Source organism: Brienomyrus brachyistius, chromosome 3 (genome assembly GCF_023856365.1).
Source record: "Brienomyrus brachyistius isolate T26 chromosome 3, BBRACH_0.4, whole genome shotgun sequence".
Taxonomy (NCBI): domain Eukaryota; kingdom Metazoa; phylum Chordata; class Actinopteri; order Osteoglossiformes; family Mormyridae; genus Brienomyrus; species Brienomyrus brachyistius.
Window position 1 is genome coordinate 36,911,430 of NC_064535.1, and position 19,028 is coordinate 36,930,457.

Sequence of the window (19,028 nt, forward strand, 5' to 3'; positions counted from 1 at the left end):
CCTTAGTGCATGTGTGTGCCTGCGTGCATGTACGTGTGTGTGTGTGTGTGTGCGTGTGTGCACATGTGTCTGCATGTGTGTGGACAGACACTATCGGAGCAGCCCTGCTCTTCCCAATTTGCGGTCCTTGCTTGCTGCACTGGATAAGCTGTTATGGGGACACAGATGGACAAATGGGCGTAAAATCCAATCCAAACTTTCCCCCTCGGAAACTCAGGCTGAGATGGTGACCTTTGACCTTGGCCTTGGCCAAAATTAGTCCCTGCATATGCAAGGCTGCCCAACAACTGGCTGCTCTTTTCAAGTCCTCAAATCTGAAAGGCAAGCGGCTCAGTGTAAAAATATCTCACTCCGCTGATTTCATTAACCTTCATTTTGAATAATGTCCTCATCCATTAACCATCAAAAGCAAAGGTCCTGTTAGGAACTTAAACAATCCCTATAAATTATGCAAACAATGATTGCATTATAATTTCGTTACATTTGTGTACATTTGTGTACATTTGTCCCCACTTTCACTTACTTTAATGCAGCAACTTTATTTTTTTAAAATAAAAGCCCCAGTGTTTCGTGTGCGCATGCGTTCCCGTGTTAATTAGACCCCAGCCCCCGCCACCAAGCACTATGATATCTTGGCAAGACAGTGTGTGCCGAACACAAGCCTCTTATAATTAGGCAGCTTTGGCACTCAGGAAAACCCAGAAATAAAAACTCACCGCTGGAAATATTTACTGACAAAGACCCCAAGAGCTACACCCTCCAGCTGGACTCCAAGCAGGGAAATAGAATACAAAGTCATCCATCCATCCATCCATCCATCCATCCATCCAAACACAATGAGAACAAATAAAGAGGTAAACGTATCACAGTTGGAGTCTTGCAGCTGATCAATGATAAATTTTTAATTCGGAGTTTGTATGCGCAGGGATCACTACAAGTAGAACTCCTTCAGGGCCAGAATGATCCAGAACCCATCTTGGTAGGATGAAACACCAGCATCAAACCAGTGCAGAGTAATAAATGTGCACTTATTTGCAGGTAAAGTAGTTATGGATTGATGAGTCGTACTTTATCTGCTGTTTCCCGTCACACGAGCTGATCCTTCCTTAATCTCACGGTTTCTAATTTGAATAGGCACGCCAGCCATAAATCAAATCAGAAAATTAAAGTCAAAGGAAGGCATTTTGTTTGCTCTCCCTTTGTGAGACAGAAGCGTAGCTAGGCAGTTTGCTGTTACTAAGGGGTTTTTTGGACCCCAGTTATAAGACTAGAAACCAAAGCTGCAGAGACCAGGCACGGAACTTTCTGGCAGAGCCGAATTATGCACGCCGTGTCACATTCCTGCAATAGGGAATCTGTGGGATCACGGCCGTAAGTCGCCACTGCCAACTGGAGCCGCGTCGTTTACGTCTCAAGGACAAAGTGCCACAGGAAGAGCTCACCGAGCGACGCTCCCGGCATGTGTCGATGGGGGCGTCGTAGACCCCACTCCTTTCGCCTGAATGAATGAGTGCTCTTTTTGAATAACCAACCATCCCGCAATATTTACCCTGGGCGACTCCCCCCCCCCAGTCGTGAAAATTTATCAGTAGCCCACGCCCCACTTTTCCAGTATCTGCCCATCAAAAAGTCTGTGCATATCACTGGATCACCCCATCACTGGAACACCCCATCACTGGAACACACCAAGCACAGACAATCGACCAATGCACAATGGCATTTGGGCCACAAGACCAGACACCACCTTTCGGACGAAGACTGCAAGGCGTTCCATCTGGACTTCAGTATTCCTTAACCCCCCCCCCCCCCCCAGTCCATGTGACATCACGCCAGGCCAGGTGCTCTTTCAGCTTGTCACGCCTGTAAATCTCCATGGAGCTACTTTCATTTTGAAAATCCGAATTGGCATTTTATGCTTTGTGCTATTCAATCATGACCTTAATAAATAATAAATTATTCGATAGCTGCCTGTACAGAATGAGTCATAAAAGTCAAACACTTATTTTTCCTAAAAAAAAAGTTTGATGATGGCATAGAAATAAATAAAAGCCATGAAAATCCTGACTTCAAAGACGTTATGGAGAGCTTGCATATGTCTGCCCAATTTTCATTCTTCCTTATTCACAAATCAATCGGTCTTCGGAGAGCTGACATTGCGTCTGGGAAAGCAGCGAATTGCCTTTTTCCATCCAGTCGGCCCCAAGAACTTGCTCGCTACTGAGTGCAGCTGAGAGGAGGGGCTTATTGTCAGACATCGTGATAGACGTTTCCATTCCATCTGTCTTCATCAAAGCAACGAGGCAGAACAGGTGAGGTGGCAGTGACTGCATCGTGTTATTTTGGGCAAGAAGGAGAAAAGGTCACCCATCGGTTACTGAGCGACAGAGAGGACACCTGCGAAGCACCCGCACCGTCACTCCGCAGTCCCCCCATCAAACCCGCGCCGTCACTCCGCAGTCCCCCCATCAAACCCGCGCCGTCACTCCGCAGTCCCCCCATCAAACCCGCGCCGTCACTCCGCAGTCCCCCCATCAAACCCGCGCCGTCACTCCGCAGTCCCCCCATCAAACCCGCGCCGTCACTCCGCAGTCCCCCCATCAAACCCGCGCCGTCACTCGGCAGTCCCCCCATCAAACCCGCGCCGTCACTCGGCAGTCCCCCCATCAAACCCGCGCCGTCACTCCGCAGTCCCCCCATCAAACCCGCGCCGTCACTCCGCAGTCCCCCCATCAAACCCGCGCAGTCACTCCGCAGTCCGCCCATCAAACCCGCACCGTCACTCCGCAGTCCGCCCATCAAACCCGCACCGTCACTCCGCAGTCCGCCCATCAAACCCGCACCGTCACTCCGCAGTCCGCCCATCAAACCCGCACCGTCACTCCGCAGTCCGCCCATCAAACCCGCACCGTCACTCCGCAGTCCGCCCATCAAACCCGCACCGTCACTCCGCAGTCCGCCCATCAAACCCGCACCGTCACTCCGCAGTCCGCCCATCAAACCCGCACCGTCACTCCGCAGTCCGCCCATCAAACCCGCACCGTCACTCCGCAGTCCGCCCATCAAACCCGCACCGTCACTCAGCAGTCCCCCCATCAAACCCGCACCGTCACTCAGCAGTCCCCCCATCAAACCCGCACCGTCACTCAGCAGTCCCCCCATCAAACCCGCACCGTCACTCAGCAGTCCCCCCATCAAACCCGCACCGTCACTCAGCAGTCCCCCCATCAAACCCGCACCGTCACTCAGCAGTCCCCCCATCAAACCCGCACCGTCACTCAGCAGTCCCCCCATCAAACCCGCACCGTCACTCAGCAGTCCCCCCATCAAACCCGCACCGTCACTCAGCAGTCCCCCCATCAAACCCGCACCGTCACTCCGCAGTCCGCCCATCAAACCCGCACCGTCACTCCGCAGTCCCCCCATCAAACCCGCACCGTCACTCCGCAGTCCCCCCATCAAACCCGCGCCGTCACTCCGCAGTCCCCCCATCAAACCCGCGCCGTCACTCCGCAGTCCGCCCATCAAACCCGCGCCTTCACTCCGCAGTCCCCCCATCAAACCCGCGCCGTCACTCCGCAGTCCCCCCATCAAACCCGCACCGTCACTCCGCAGTCCCCCCATCAAACCCGCGCAGTCACTCCGCAGTCCCCCCATCAAACCCGCACCGTCACTCCGCAGTCCCCCCATCAAACCCGCACCGTCACTCCGCAGTCCCCCCATCAAACCCGCGCAGTCACTCCGCAGTCCCCCCATCAAACCCGCACCGTCACTCCGCAGTCCCCCCATCAAACCCGCACCGTCACTCCGCAGTCCCCCCATCAAACCCGCACCGTCACTCCGCAGTCCCCCCATCAAACCCGCACCGTCACTCCGCAGTCCCCCCATCAAACCCGCACCGTCACTCCGCAGTCCCCCCATCAAACCCGCACCGTCACTCCGCAGTCCGCCCATCAAACCCGCACTCGGGGTGGCATTGAGAAGCACGTCCTTCCTCTGCTTTTTCTCGAGCCAAGTTCCATTCTTGGCAGATCACTTCCCCATTTTCAGACACCGGTACCATGACAGATAACACCCAGTCGTGAGGGCAATGAGATTTTTGTCGGCCTGACGATTTTTCTTTTGATTTCATAAGAGGCATAGGGGGGCACTCGAGGACACCATCGAGACTGGGGGCCCGCGGAGAGAGGGCCAAGTCCCTGGTCGGTATTTGATGAGTGGGATTGTTGCAGAGATGTCAGAACGGCAGGCTTTGCCAAGGCTGAGTGGAAGTATCAAGTATAAGCTCCTGCATAAACTGAAAAACAAAGTGAAATGGCTTGTCCATTCCAGTATTGTGCTTTATTTTATCCTACTTTTCTCTCGCTCGTGGAGAATAGGGATTAGGTTTCTCTGTGGCCCCCAACTCAGACACATGGTAGAGTACGCCTTGGGGGGAGGGGGGTCACCTGAGACTTGCTATGGCCTGTTAGAACCTTGTTCTGATGCCCTGAGCTTGCCAGGACGATTCCCTCCTACCCCCTGGTGTGAATTTCAGGCAGTGCGGGCACAGTGGCAAAACGGATTATCCGTCATGGGGATAAAGCATGCTGATCTTTGATGGGTCGTCACGGCTGTCAAGACCAAATCCAGGCGGAGAAGTAGAAGACTGGGGAAGAAACCGAATACATGCTTGAGACGGGTACACAGATTACCTGGTTCTTAAGGACGTTTTCTTCAAAAAGGAGCCCGCAATCTGATGGGCTCAGGAGGTGCGGTTTCACACTGAAGCAGACGACAGTGGTACCAATTCTAAAAATGGGGCAACTGTCACTGTTCAAAGTAAACCCCACCAAGAAGCGAACATTGATGATTGAGTATCATGTTTATGAATGTGATCTTCATTGAGTGAAAGAGGAACAGCTTCACATCCAACCACCCTTCCCTTCAACTCAGGTCTGGCAGCCCACAGGATTCAATTGAGAGAGAGTCTGGTCTGTATGGAACTAGTGTGTGGACAATCCCTGCCAAGCATCCATGAACACCGGCTGCTTGTGGGAGTTTTACTTACAGAAAAATGTTCTGAGGGCAGGAGGAAAAATGATTGGTTCAGAAAGATAACCAACCAGATTTTAGAGGACCTGGGTCCAAGACAACTGATTGGCTGGTCCCACCTCCTCCAGTTGCTTAGACCCACCTCCTCTACAAGCTGATCCACAATCAGGTTCTCTCTCTGAACCAGTCATTTTTCCTTCTGTCCTCAGGACATTTTTCTGTAAGTAAAACTCCCACTGGCTGACGGGTCACCCTCTTGTATCACTGAAGGCTACGCTCTGCAGTGGAAGCCATCGTGATTGTGTATCTCTTCAGAGTAACAGCGTCAAAGTGCCATACTGACGGAAAACACACCTTCCCAGGAACGCTTAGTCGGTTTCGGCTTTTTTTAACCACAGATATTGCTAATTATATCTCCTCCAATAGCTGACTGTAGGAAAAGCAGAAGTTGACAGTCTGAGCAGTCAGTGTTTTCTTTACAGCACCTGCAGAAACATTCACAAAACACCCCTCTTCCACAGAAGAGAAGGTCATCGGCCTCTTTTTGGGCTCTTCCAGTCTTTCCACAGGGGGGGAGGAAGAGACATTCATCTGAGGTCTGAGCAGCATAATCCTCCATTTAAGGAACACGAAAAATGCCGGCTTAGGGGGGATCGGAGGTCATCGTGTCTAATGGGCGTCCGAGAGGGGGGAAGCACATGGACCAGATCCCAAAGTAAAGCGCAGAGTGTCCCCACAACCTTCTGACTCGCCGGGACATTCGGTCAGGACTCATTAACAAGTCTGGGGCGGAGCAGATGGGCTGTGCCCTTCATGTCCGGTATCCAACCTCCAGCGTGAAATCCAACAGCTCTGCTGAAATAAAACCCAACACCCCACCCCCAAACCGACAGGTCAACGGCAGGTTCATACTGCTCTCTCTACAGCTTATCCGGTAATTCCGCCGCTCGTGAAGCTGATTTTAAAGTTTTGTATGCACTTTTGCCAAAGCATGAAGGCCAATCCCATTCCTTGGCAGTGTCACCACAGCATGCGAACCACTAAATGACAGGTTCAGATTTGTTGAACCATCTGTACACTAGTGGTTCTCAACCTTTTTGCACTGCAACCAAATTTTTACCATGCCAGCTCAGTAGCAAGTCTATGTCAAGTACAGGTTTAAATAAAAGCTCTGATAAAGCACACAGTGCACTCTGAAATTAACGGCAATCAATGCCTATCACACAAATCTGATTGGATGTGCCAATGAATTTTAAATTAAGCATCTGTGGTTTGGCGTCTTGAATTGGTTGTTCACTAGTTTTGCATTGGGCAGTTGCAGACCCAAGACGTTTTTATAGGTTAATTCTAGGATTGGGGTTGGGAAACCTGATAGTGGATCAGTGTAGGAGGTTGTCGGTTTTAAAATGCTTACATTTGCAACTCGTAATCCTTTCAGCACTTGCCGCGACCCAAATTTGGGTCGTGACCCTGCTGTATGCGCTGCTCACAATGGGACAGAAACTGCACGGGCAGGATGATCATGCTCTGTCAATCACTGCCAGGTTTCACCAAATGAAAACCAGCGAAGTAACCAACAACAGGCCCTGATTGGTAGCCCGATGTAAAAACTTCATTTCTATCCACTAATCAGGCAAGGATCAAAGCTTGTCTTCTTGTCATATTAACTTATTGGCTCAGCAGATTTTCCCAACATAATTTCCCTATTTAGTGGGATATATTTTTAAGGAAATCCCAGAATTCTTAAAATTTGCGTTATAACAACTCATCAACACCTTCTCTACCCTCCACTCACGATGAATTAATAAACCTCATCTATTCCTCTTCAATTTGTATTTTGTGTGCACAGCATAATTACCACTGATCCAGAAGCCTTTATTTTCACGCCCCCTGGAAAAAGGCAAATAAATATCAAATTAATTGAGGGTAATAAAGTTGACGGCGTGTCGGAGGTAGGTCAATCTGCACACAGGACGCGACAAATGACTTTCATAAACAGATGATGGTTATTTATTATTTTTACTTCCACCGGGGCACCTTATTGCCCTCCCCCGGCCCCCCGACTAGCAGAGCTCCGCTACTTCAGCAGCTAATTGGATCCCCGTTAAATCCGTTGTTGCCCCCCTCTCATCCACCCCAAGCTCCGCATCCGTTGGACTCGTTCTGACAGGCACTTCAAGAAGGATTTTTACGCTCAGAAATCTTTCCCATGCTATTTTAACCCCCCACCCCCGACACCTCCCAGACCAGCGAGGGAGGCCAATCGTGGAGTCACGGTCTGCTCAGCCCCCGCTTTCCCTCTCCCCATGACCTCTGCCTCTCACAGTGAGACCATCAGCCCAGTCATTTTGACCTTTGACCCAGAACAGAGAAACTAGAGTGGTGTTCATTTTCATTGGGTCAGTGGGCGATTAAACCAGGGTTAGATACAGGGATAGGCAAACTAGGCAGCCGCCTAGGGTCCGATCAGAACAAAGGGGCCCAGACAGATTCATGAAGAAATATAAACATGCCCAGCTCCATCAGGAGGCCGAAGCAGCAGCTCCCCAGGGATCCCAAATTACCTGTGTTGCGGAGGAAGTGCAATAATCATCTATTTGCTTGGTAGGAAGCTCCCAAGTAAAGCTTTGCCTGGGGTGGAGCACACCCTGGCTTAGACCGTTCACCATGGCCATATACCTTTGCAATGTATATTGCAAGACTCCCACGGCGCCACCTGCAGCCCATGGCGGGCGATGAGCGAGGGATTCATTAGTGTGGCCTTTTAGTGACTTCATTTTGGGGACACAAAGCCTGGCGTGTTGCCTCTGTTACAGCTGTCACTGTCCTGTCGATAGATGGATGTACCTCTTCCACGTCCCGTCATCTTAACGCGATACCCGATCTGTAAGCTGACAGGGTCACTCGCATCTGGAACCGTGCACCGAATTCTAAGGGCCCGTCAGGGCTAATAGGGCCGGCAGGACGAGGCTGAGCGATTTGGGTTTAGACCCCTGGCTGAGGCCATCAAGGCATATGGAGACATACTGCGAGACACTGACGTGGGGGGGGTGGTGGAAGTGGGTGCAAGACTAAAGCAAAAGAGCTTCACTGCTCTTCACAGCATCCACAGTGCATCACCGGACAAAGGGACCCTCAGTGCGTCTCTACCCCCCCCATCCCCCGCTGCACCCCCCCCACCTACCGGACTCCCGGGAGATCTGCACGAAGGCCTCCACGCCGCTCTCGCCGTAGTTGCCCTCCGACGCCAGGGTGGAGACGTAGGTCCAGCCCATCGCCATGACGATGTCCAGCATGGCCTGTGCCTGGTAGGAGTCGGGCGGCACCACGCGTGAGAAGAAGTCGTAGCGGGTGTTGTCGCTGAGCTCGGGGGCCGTGGATGCATAGCTGATCTGAGGTATCTGTAGAAAAGCCGGGGGGGGGGGGGTGGGGGGGTTAGTCCAGAACAGGCAGGGGTGGAAAAAAGATGCCGATATACGAGAGAGCGAACGCAGTACAGACAGGAAGCAACGGAGAACGGGACGCCGGGTGACAGGATACGGCTGAGGACAGTGAGGACAGGAATCTATCTGCGTAACGGACAGACAGAAGGGTAAACAGAGAGAGCACCGGCCCCGGGGAGGAAGGCGATCGTGCCACGTCGAGGCGGCCAGATGGCCGGGAGGCCTGTCAGGAGGGGACGACGGGCCAGATTTGGTGGTGAGACGGGGGGGGCAGTGACTGAGCGACTGACACGAGGTCAGGGGGACAGTCGGGGGGGGGGGGGGGGCAGCCAAACAGCAGGCTGCAGGTCGCGGGAGAGATCACAGGAAGCCCAGGAGGTAGAGCTCCGCCGCACATGGTGAAAAACAGAGACAATGACCGGACACTTTGAGGGACACAGAGCCAGTATGCGCTGAGAGAGCAAGGCCACCTCAGCCCCGCTCATTCTGATCTGGCCAGCAATATGGCTTTATTTTCACTTTTCCCGTTTTTAATATAGCTCTTCCTGAACTTCGGCAAAGCTCACCCACCCAAGCAGACATCCATATCTCTCTGACAGATTTCATAAGTTTACCGACTGCGGGAACATGAATAATACATACAGATGCTGCCAAGTAGGTAAACGGATAGAATAAAAAAAAAATACGAAATAGGTGACAATAAATGTTATTGTTTCAAAAGCTGGACCATCTCCGGCTGTTCCGGCGTCAGGCAGAGTGAGATGCAGCAGGCTACTGCTGATCCGGGCATCTTTCGGATGTCGGCGTTGGGCAATTTGACCAGACCTGCCTCCACATGGTCCTGGGTCAGATTCCGAATGAACTCGGATGTCTAAGACACATCAGCAGGACGTGGTGTGGGGTTTGCTCAGAAGGTCACTGGTTCAAAACCCAGAGTCAGCAGAGTGATTTCACCATCAGGCCCTCTATTGTCGCGCCCAGCTCGTCCGCTCCTCGTGTGTGCCACGCTCCCCGATTATCCACGTGTGCTTCCCTGATCTTGCCCAGCTGTGTCTGATTATTTTCGCCCAGTCTTGTGTATTTCAGTCCGTGTCTTGCCCTAGTTTTGGTCCCTCATTGACGTTGTGAGTTGATGGTTCCTGGTCTCCGTTTCCTTATTAAATCCCCGTTTACCCCGACTTTCGCCTCCCTGGCTGCGATCCTGACATCTATCACTTCAGGGACCAAGTGACGCATCTTTCTCAAAAGCTGTATGTCAAACTGGATAAACGCAGCCACTAAATAAAACAAGTAACCGGCCACTGGGCTGAGATGGAGGTATTTCATGTGTGTAACATGGACGGTAAAAGAATCAGGATGATTCTGAGCTGGTTCCAGTATCCATGCAGGACGCCTCTGTGGGTTGAAGCTGCTCGGGACTCACTATCGCAGGACAAATAAAATATTTATAATGTCTTCGAAAGGGAATATGAATAATTTCTACTAATAAATAACAATATTCACCAGAATCCATTTCCTTTTCAGTCTAAAAATTTCACTCAAGAAGAATCAAATTAACATTTTTCTTGAAATATTTAGAAAGCTTTTTTTCACTTGATACTGGAGTATGCAGCCAAATTATTATTATGAATGCAGTCACAGTGCTTATCCTACACTCTAAAGCATTTGGGCCACTGGACGACGTGAACCAATTAGTCTTAACTACTATGCCCCCAGCTGGACCACTTTGTAACTGCATGGACAGGACAGCGATCTGAGATGCCTGCAGGTGCTACACTTTTAATGCGATACTGGGAAGCAAGGATCATCATGTAATGTAATTCAGGAGTGTGTTTTAAGGCTGACAATTTAATGTCGGTCTGTGATGTACTTTTGCCGTCTCATTAGTTTGTTGTTGAGAAATTCCCTCCGTTAAAGTCAGCAGAAGACTATGGGTGGTTGAGCTCCTCATCAGCCCTGGCACAGCACAGATCTGCCCACAGAAACTTCCAGAGCCCCACATGAGGGACTGGTGCTACCCCTCCTCTGCCCACTTCTCCCAGATGGGTGATTCAGCAGCCTGTCTCGACAGCTGAACTCGAGCATGCGGCGAACACGTACTCCTCACAGCCGTCTGTTTCCAGAAACTTCTGGAAACGTTTCAAATCACCCCGCGAAATATTTTTGAAAGTGGCAATTTCAGCAAACTAGCAGTCTCGCAGCCGGGAAGATAACAATCTCGCCACTTACGTCAACGCCGCGTAATTACATTCACGGCGCGCGGTAATCTAATAATTGTCGCGGGCATCACAAACAGACCGCAGCGTGGTCATGTGACTTGGGGCTGCAGCTTGCAAACGGAGGGAATGCGCGGAGCGATAAATCACAGGCTAATTTTTCATGGCTGCTGTGGACGTCCAGATGTCCCCCCTCCCAGGGAGCCAGGAGACACATGGTAGGGTGGGGGGAAGGAGGTAGCATCTTCAAGCATAATAAACACCAAAGTTTTTACTGAGACTTGTCGATTCTATACCCGCCCCCCCCCACCCTGGACATAGGTTATTTATGTCCTCCGTCCGGGGGATCTAGCAATGATTTATTCCCCCAATCCACCCCCACCCACCGCTCACAGCAGTCACTGGTGGATAGAGTGGCCACAGCCCGAGATTAGGGTGATAGATGGCGCTCCAATGGCAGCAATTAACCCGACTCTCGCACCCGTATTGTGAGATGCTGAGATGGGCGTGGCTCACAGCAGCAATGAGATGGCACACATACGGAGGATGGTGATGACAGTGATGAAGACGATCGTTATTCAATAAAAATAGTTGAGTATGCTTGACGATGTTCATTTAAAACAGAGCAGAAGAGACCTGACCTCTCTCTCCTTCCACCTCACTCTTTTTCCCAATCTGTCTCTCTCTCCTGCTCACTCCCCATCTACCTCTCACTCCTCTTCCTCTCCCTTCCTCTCACACACATCACTCCACTCTCTGTCCCTTGCTCCTCTTCTCTCCCAACTCCATGCCCAGCCTAAGGTCTCTTGGTCCTCCTGATGTTCAATTATGGGTAGAGAATGCCTCACTTCTTGTGCGACAGTGAATCTTGGATGAGATGACCACTCTCCCGCCCCGTTTTTACCTAGCCCGCCCCACGCTTTCCCGGCCCGCCCCACACTTATGCGGTCCATCCCACATGTACCTGCCCCACCCCATGCTTCCCCGGTCCGACACTCATCTGGCCCGACCCTCTTTTACCCGGCCTGCCCCACACTTACTGGCCTTGTTAGTATTTATATGTGTTACCCTTTGCTCCTGAGGATCATGGGAGTTTTACTGACACAAAAATGTTCTGAGGGCAGAAGGAAAAATGACGGATTCAGAGAGTAACCAATCAGATTATAGAGGAGGTGGGACCAAGCAACTAAAGGAGGCAGGTTGGATCCTGACAATATGGTGGATCCCCCTTCCTTGCTCCATGTGAGGGGTTATGTAGCTTCTCCCTGCAGCCACCTACCCTTCAGTGTGAGTTTTATATTTTGCTTTATACAGTAACTCTGATTCCACACTAGCAGGTTGACAAAATTTATGTAGACAAAAAAAAAGTAAACATGCAGGCATGGGGTCAGCCGGTGATTCTCTCTCAGGCGCCTGGCGGTTTAAACGGCACAGGGCACCAGCCCCCTCGACACGCTTTGGCGTAATGTGATATTGACCACAGGCGACTTCTCACGCCCGCCATGATGGCAGGCCAAACCCACCGGTCAGCTATCATCACACATTGCCAGGAAAGCACAGAACGGATGTTCTTCGGGGGGCTGGAGGGGGTCACGCCGCAGTTATGAAGGGGAGGGGGAGAAGGGGCACTAATAGCGTCAGAAGTGGCTCAACTAGTCCTGGGAGGCCAGGCCACCAGCTCTGATTCACTGAGGAAATCTGACTGGCTGGAACAGCTGTCAGTCTCAGCAGGCTGATGAAGACTAACATGCCAACTTTTGGAGTCTAACAAATGACATCCATCTTTGATCTGTCATGACGCCCATCGCTCTCCCCCCCACCCCCTGGCCGCCCCAAACACCCTAGTGCACGCTCTAAGCATGGACGCTCACGGTTTGTAGAATGCCATTTGGCTAGCAGGTCCTGAGCTACCCACTCGATTTTTCACGCGACTAGCCTGGAAATTGATGCCGACAGTCTTTCAGTTTCTGAAACACCCACGTCAAAGCCGATTCGGATCAAAGTCCTGCCAGGGTCCGCCTTTGCAGTGCTGGACTTAGTCTAGCGCCCCCTGCAGCTTGCTCTCCCACTGAAGTAAGAGGACGCCACCTGTGCGGGAATAAGAGCCTCTTAAATACCAGGGTGCTGCTCAAGGCGGATGATCACTCAGATGTCACCCTGTATCGAGCAGCGAAATCAGGATAAAAAGAACGACACCACATGTTGTGTGGATTCTGCTTTTATAGCACAGCGCTTCCTGATTTACATCACATATTGATTTCTAAATGGCTTCTCTAGAGGCAGATTTGGTCTTTGTGTGGATAAATTATGTGTGCAACACAGGTCTTAAACCTCAGACGGCTGAAAAAAACACTTAAGTAGAAAAACATGCCCCAAGTCCAATGTCCGTGGGATGTGGGGGGACCAGAGGTGTCCAAGTCCAATGTCCGTGGGATGTGGGGGGACCAGAGGTGTCCAAGTCCAACGTCCGTGGGATGTGGGGGGACCAGAGGTGTCCAAGTCCAACGTCTGTGGGATGTGGGGGGACCAGAGGTGTCCAAGTCCAACGTCTGTGGGATGTGGGGGGACCAGAGGTGTCCAAGTCCAACGTCCGTGGGATGTGGGGGGACCAGAGGTGTCCAAGTCCAATGTCCGTGGGATGTGGGGGGACCAGAGGTGTCCAAGTCCAACGTCTGTGGGATGTGGGGGGACCAGAGGTGTCCAAGTCCAACGTCCGTGGGATGTGGGGGGACCAGAGGTGTCCAAGTCCAACGTCCGTGGGATGTGGGGGGACCAGAGGTGTCCAAGTCCAACGTCCGTGGGATGTGGGGGGACCAGAGGTGTCCAAGTCCAACGTCCGTGGGATGTGGGGGGACCAGAGGTGTCCAAGTCCAACGTCCGTGGGATGTGGGGGGACCAGAGGTGTCCAAGTCCAACGTCCGTGGGATGTGGGGGGACCAGAGGTGTCCAAGTCCAACGTCCGTGGGATGTGGGGGGACCAGAGGTGTCCAAGTCCAACGTCCGTGGGACGTGGAGGGACCAGAGGTGTCCAAGTCCAACGTCCGTGGGACGTGGAGGGACCAGAGGTGTCCGAGTCTAATGCCAGTCCCTTTGAGAAGTAGAGCAGAGGACATTCTTATCTTGGCGTTGCAGGGAGCTAAGGGATCAGATGGAGGCCTAGCGTGACTCCAGATTATTCCGACACAGGTCCCGGGAAACATATTTTCTGAAACAGCGAGGGCGTCACTGTTCTGTCAGTGGAGAGACTCACTGCGGACAGATTCATCCAGACGAGTCACTGTGATAATTCCTCACATTTGGTTTGCAAAAATAAAACAGCCAACTAATTTCCCAGAGCATGTACAGAGAAAGAGGACGGATCGCCCTTTAATTCCGATTTGGTTCGGTTTTCCAGTAGCAGATACCGGCCTCCCTTAGCTGATGTCATCCACCAGGAGACGGGTCTGCTTGTTCTGGGGACCTGGCACCATCCGCTGTTCTGCCCCGAGCTGCGACTCAGAGGCACCCTTCACCACGTTTCCCTGAACTGATGCAAATCCATGGCAATCCTCTCTGCACTGTTGCAGCAGAGCATGCAGATCAGTCACTCTCGCCTCCGACAACGGCGTAACCAGTAACGGAGAGGGCTTTCTGTGGGGTGGCCAGCCAGGACCTTCTGCCTCAGGGTACCTGCACCCAGCAGCTGATCCGGATGTGAAAGGAAAATGTGCAGAGGTGCTAGGGAATGTGGGTACACTGCTGGGAGGTACAACTCTGTTATGTACTGCTTTAAAAAATCAGTGATCTTACGTCTGTTTCTTATCCAAATGCATCTTTCCTTTAAAAGATAAAGGTACAGTTTGAACACATCTCTTCTGTAGAGCTCTCCTGGGATTCACCACTATCTAAAACCGGAATCTCCGCTACGCCTGGAGTGTCCACGAGAGATGGTATTCCATGACTCACCACTCCAGGATCACGCACACACACACACGCAGACACACGCGAATCAACCAGTGCAGCCGATAGCAGGCCATTGCCCGGTGCCCACCTTCCCTTTACATGACTCACTCTGAGGGTTCCGGAACTTTCCAGAAGGTGTTTCACACCACTACCTCCCACTACCGAGATATCCTCAAAATCAGCAGAAGTCTTAACGGCAGAGCCCTCCGGAACAGAGCTGCAGAGTGAGCCGGTACTGAACGAGTCTCTGTGCGTCACTGCACTCTCACCAGCGTGATCGCAGACACCCGAGACAGCGACGGACGGCACCTGCAGGAATTACGCGCTTGGTCTCCCCGCCCGTGCTAAAAGACGAAGTTGAAGACACAATGAGAAGAGATAAATTAGCAGTCCACCACCCAGAACAACAGTCCAGTTAGTTTAAATTAAATCTGGCAGGTTCACACAGAAGATCCCAACAACATCACCTTCACGGCCATCCTCCTAAGCAAGAATCACATTTGTACTGGCAAATAGGACGCAGAACTCACACTCAGCAGAATGTGATACGTTTAATGTGATTTTTCCCAAGGAGGTGGCGTATACGCCGCCTTGTAATTGGATCGCAGCCCTTCAGCAAGACCCTGTAAGAATGAGCCCCCTGTCTATCACAGGGTCGGGTGTGGCTGATCAATGGGGCAAAATGAGAGGTAACTATCCGCTTTGTGAGTAGAAATGAAATGCAGCCACAGTGAGAAGCATCTACCAGTCCTTTGGGGTCTCAAACACTGCTCCCCCCAACTTCCCAGATACACCTCAATTTTTTTGCAAATGTGAAATTCTCATTAAAAAACCAAAATTATTAATGTAATGTGCAGCGTAATTCAATGAGCAAGAAATGCTGTAAATAGTGACGAAAGATAAAATCGAGTGGAGATTTACTGCTCCATTCTGGAGATGACAAAAATTAGCAGCTAAACGGTGATAATTACTATGCGGAAACCTGAGACGTATTAATGGCAAGTGTGATATATTAAATTATCGATGGGTTAAGCACTGTTTATATCGGGAAGATGATGAGAGCCATCAGCACCGTGGCTGTGGCATCGATGAAGGGTCATTGTGAAGGGACATGTCACATTTCGGATGGGGAATAAAGACCATCATGCCATCAGAGAGGGAGAGAGAGGGAGGGAGAGAGAGGGAGAGAGAGGGTGGGAGAGAGAGGGTGGGAGAGAGAGGGAGAGAGAGGGTGGGAGAGAGAGGGTGGGAGAGAGAGGGTGGGAGAGAGAGGGAGAGAGAGGGAGGGAGAGAGAGGGTGGGAGAGAGAGGGTGGGAGAGAGAGGGTGGGAGAGAGAGGGAGAGAGAGGGAGCTGAAGTCATGGCTGCTTGGAAAAGGGTGTGTAGAATTGGTGGGGGGCGGGGGGGGGGGGGTGGTGTTGAGTTACAGCCGAATCCCAGGCCCACCATCTCTGGGGGACTGGGGAAGACTGTCCCAGGGGGCAGGAGAGGGCCCAGGTGAGAAGGGTTGTCTCTCATGGGGGCCTATTTGAAGCAATTTTGTCGCAGGCCTGGAGAGTCTTTCTGTCCGCCCCCAGCACCATGGATGGGAGCAACCAGCTATGACTCCCTGATGAATGTCAGCATAGCACCTGTCTGCTTGCCTGCCTGCCTGCCTGACACCTGCCTGTCTCTGTATATCTGTTTGCCTGCCTGTCTGCTTAGTGACTGCCCGTCTGCCTGCCGATCTGCCTGCCTGCCTGACACCTGCCTCTCTGTCTGTCTACCTGCCTGTCTGTCTGTCTAGTGCCAGCTTGCTTAACACCTGCCTATCTACCTGGCTGTCTACCTGCTAGCCTAGTGCCTGCCTGCCTGCCCGTCTGCCTGCCCTCCCCATGCTGCACCTGCTTGCCTGAATTGCCCCGCCATCTGCCTGAAGTTACCACCCACTAATTCATGTGAACTGATGCTGCCTGGTGCCAGCCTGGACTGGCTTCTCCCTAGAGTCTGCTTCCTCCCTGGGTCTCCTCTTCTCTCTGAGGGCAGTTTTCCTAACACTGTAGCCTCAGGCTCTCTCTCTAGGGACGCAGGCCTGGATTCTGCACAGTGCAAATGCTCATTATTAAAAGTGCCATATAAATAAATAAAGCTGCAAGAAATTGAACTTGCAGTTTAAAAAGTTGCAAACTTTCTGAGGACCATTTAAATGCAAAAATGACCTCTTTTGGCTTAATGTTTACGAACCCCTGCTTTCTACATACGCAGGCAGCCGTTGACTTAAGTAATTTCGACTTAAGCACATCTGGACTTACACAAAAAAGTTTCCGAAATGCACAGAGTTTACAGAATCCCTAACGCAAAAAGACAACACGCACCTGCAAGTAAATTTACACGGAATCTTTTCAGTTGTTTAGTCGGTTCTTTTGCACGTGTTACTAGTGTATTTTTGCCTTATGTGTTTTTTGCTATAAGCTGTCTTGATTTGTGCAGGAAGGTCAATCTGACTTTTACGTAAAATATGACTTAAGTAACAGATAGGATCAAGATTGAGAAGCGGCCGTACTCCCTTCTTACCTAACTGTCCACCTAGTCTCGCACCCCCAGCCACCGGTGAAACCAGACCACCCTCTCAAACATTAATCGCTGGCACAGCCAGTGAAGAGCAGTGAGGAGCAGTGCGCTGATCCCGACAGTCATAATGCATGATACCGAGGCCCCTGCTTGTCGTTTTGTTCTGAAGAAAGCAAATACAGCCACGATGACCCAATATTACCCGCAGGTGCGATCTGAATAATTCAATCATTTCACAGAAAGTGCCTGTATGAAGTAAGACTGCTAGTCTTCATGAAACTACATGAATCAGTCCTGTACAAACAGAATTAATCAGCTTGTGAGAGGATTCTGGGAAGGCAACAGATTTCTCAAAAAAAAAAAAAAAAACGAAATCTCTTTTCCGCTTTCTGTAGTACAGCTTAATCGGCTGAATAACTTATTTGTTTAGCAGACGGCGAGAGCGTTCCCCCCAATTTACACAATTATGTAAGGATATTCCAGTTAACTACTTTGCTCCACATTAGTTGGGGGACAACCTGGGCCTGTAGAGCGGACTTTGCACAAACAGTGACCACATTACATGCGGCTCTCCTTAGTAAGTACTAAATTCGTTTGTGGTTGAGTGTTGAAAATACAGCCTCACAATTGCCTGTGAAGTAACACACATCTCTGCCCCCAACACAAGCTCCAAAATCAACCTTGATATTAAGGTAGACTCATGTCTTGACTGACAGACTAATACAACAATGGGAAAGTGGAGGACATCTCCCAAGCTTGCCGATTGGCTCATCTGCCTACGAAACTCCCGCCCTCCTTCCATTTCACTCATCCCTCTGCCTATAGATTGGGCCGTGATGCTGTGCTGGTCGCCCACCAGCGTAAGGGTATGCGTCAGACCGCCTCAATTTCCTGCCCCCGCCCTGACACGCGGCTCACAGTTATCAAAGCACCGGCCTTGAGGGAGATCCGTGCTTCACAGCAGGAAGAGTAAAGTCAGAAAAACTCAAGGCAGTTGGAAAGCACAGGAGGTGTGGAATGGAAGCAAACGTGCACTGAGATCGGGGGAACAGGCACATCCTGATGACTTAATAACAACAACAACAAAAATAAAAAATATATAGTAACAATAATAATGCAGGAACATATAATAATAATAAAAAACAATAAGTACTATTATTATTTCTAAGACTACATGACATCACTGGGGGTGACATGGTGGCGCAGTGGTTAGCGCTGTTGCTCATACCGCTGAGACGAGCGTTCGACTCTCCGCCATCACTCCGTGTGTGTGGAGTTTGCATGATCTCCCCGTGTTGTTGTGGGGTTTCCTCCCGGTACTCCGGCCCATTCCCCCCCCACTCTAAAAGTATGCTGAGGTTAACTAAAGTTACCAAACTGCACAAAGGTGCATGTGTGTGTGTGTATTATGTTATTACATTTTGGGGACCAAATATTCCCCACAATGTAATAAAAACTTATTTTGACATTGTAGGGACTATTTTTCAGGTCCCCACAAAGATCTCTGAATGTAATCAAAAAAATAAAAATTGTCTAGAATTGTCTTTTGTTTGGATCCTTATGGTTAAGGTTAGGGCTGGGTAGGGTTAAGGTCGTCATGATGGGATTAGAGGTTTCCCCATAGACATGAATGGAGAGTCCCCACAAACCTGTGTGTGTGTGTGTGTGTGTGTGTGTGTGTGTGCGATAGGTTGGTACCCTATCCTGCCTTGTGCCTGTAGCCTCTGATAGGCTCCCCCTGAGTAGGAAAAGTGGGCGCAAAAGATGGTTGGATGGGTTATATTACTAATGCAGGGTCCCCATAGTAACCTAAACCACACATGTCTCTCGGCTTCGTCTGAGGAAG

General features: G+C 50.9%; 1 protein-coding gene across 1 annotated transcript in view; it reads right to left on the minus strand.

Annotated features, from left to right (window-relative positions):
* LOC125739431 (metabotropic glutamate receptor 8-like) overlaps positions 1–19,028 on the minus strand; it is a 114,632-nt gene that overhangs the window by 71,616 nt on the left and 23,988 nt on the right. Inside the window, 1 exon segment of the mRNA XM_049009548.1 lies at positions 8,216–8,432. Coding sequence (XP_048865505.1) covers positions 8,216–8,432 — 217 coding nt within the window.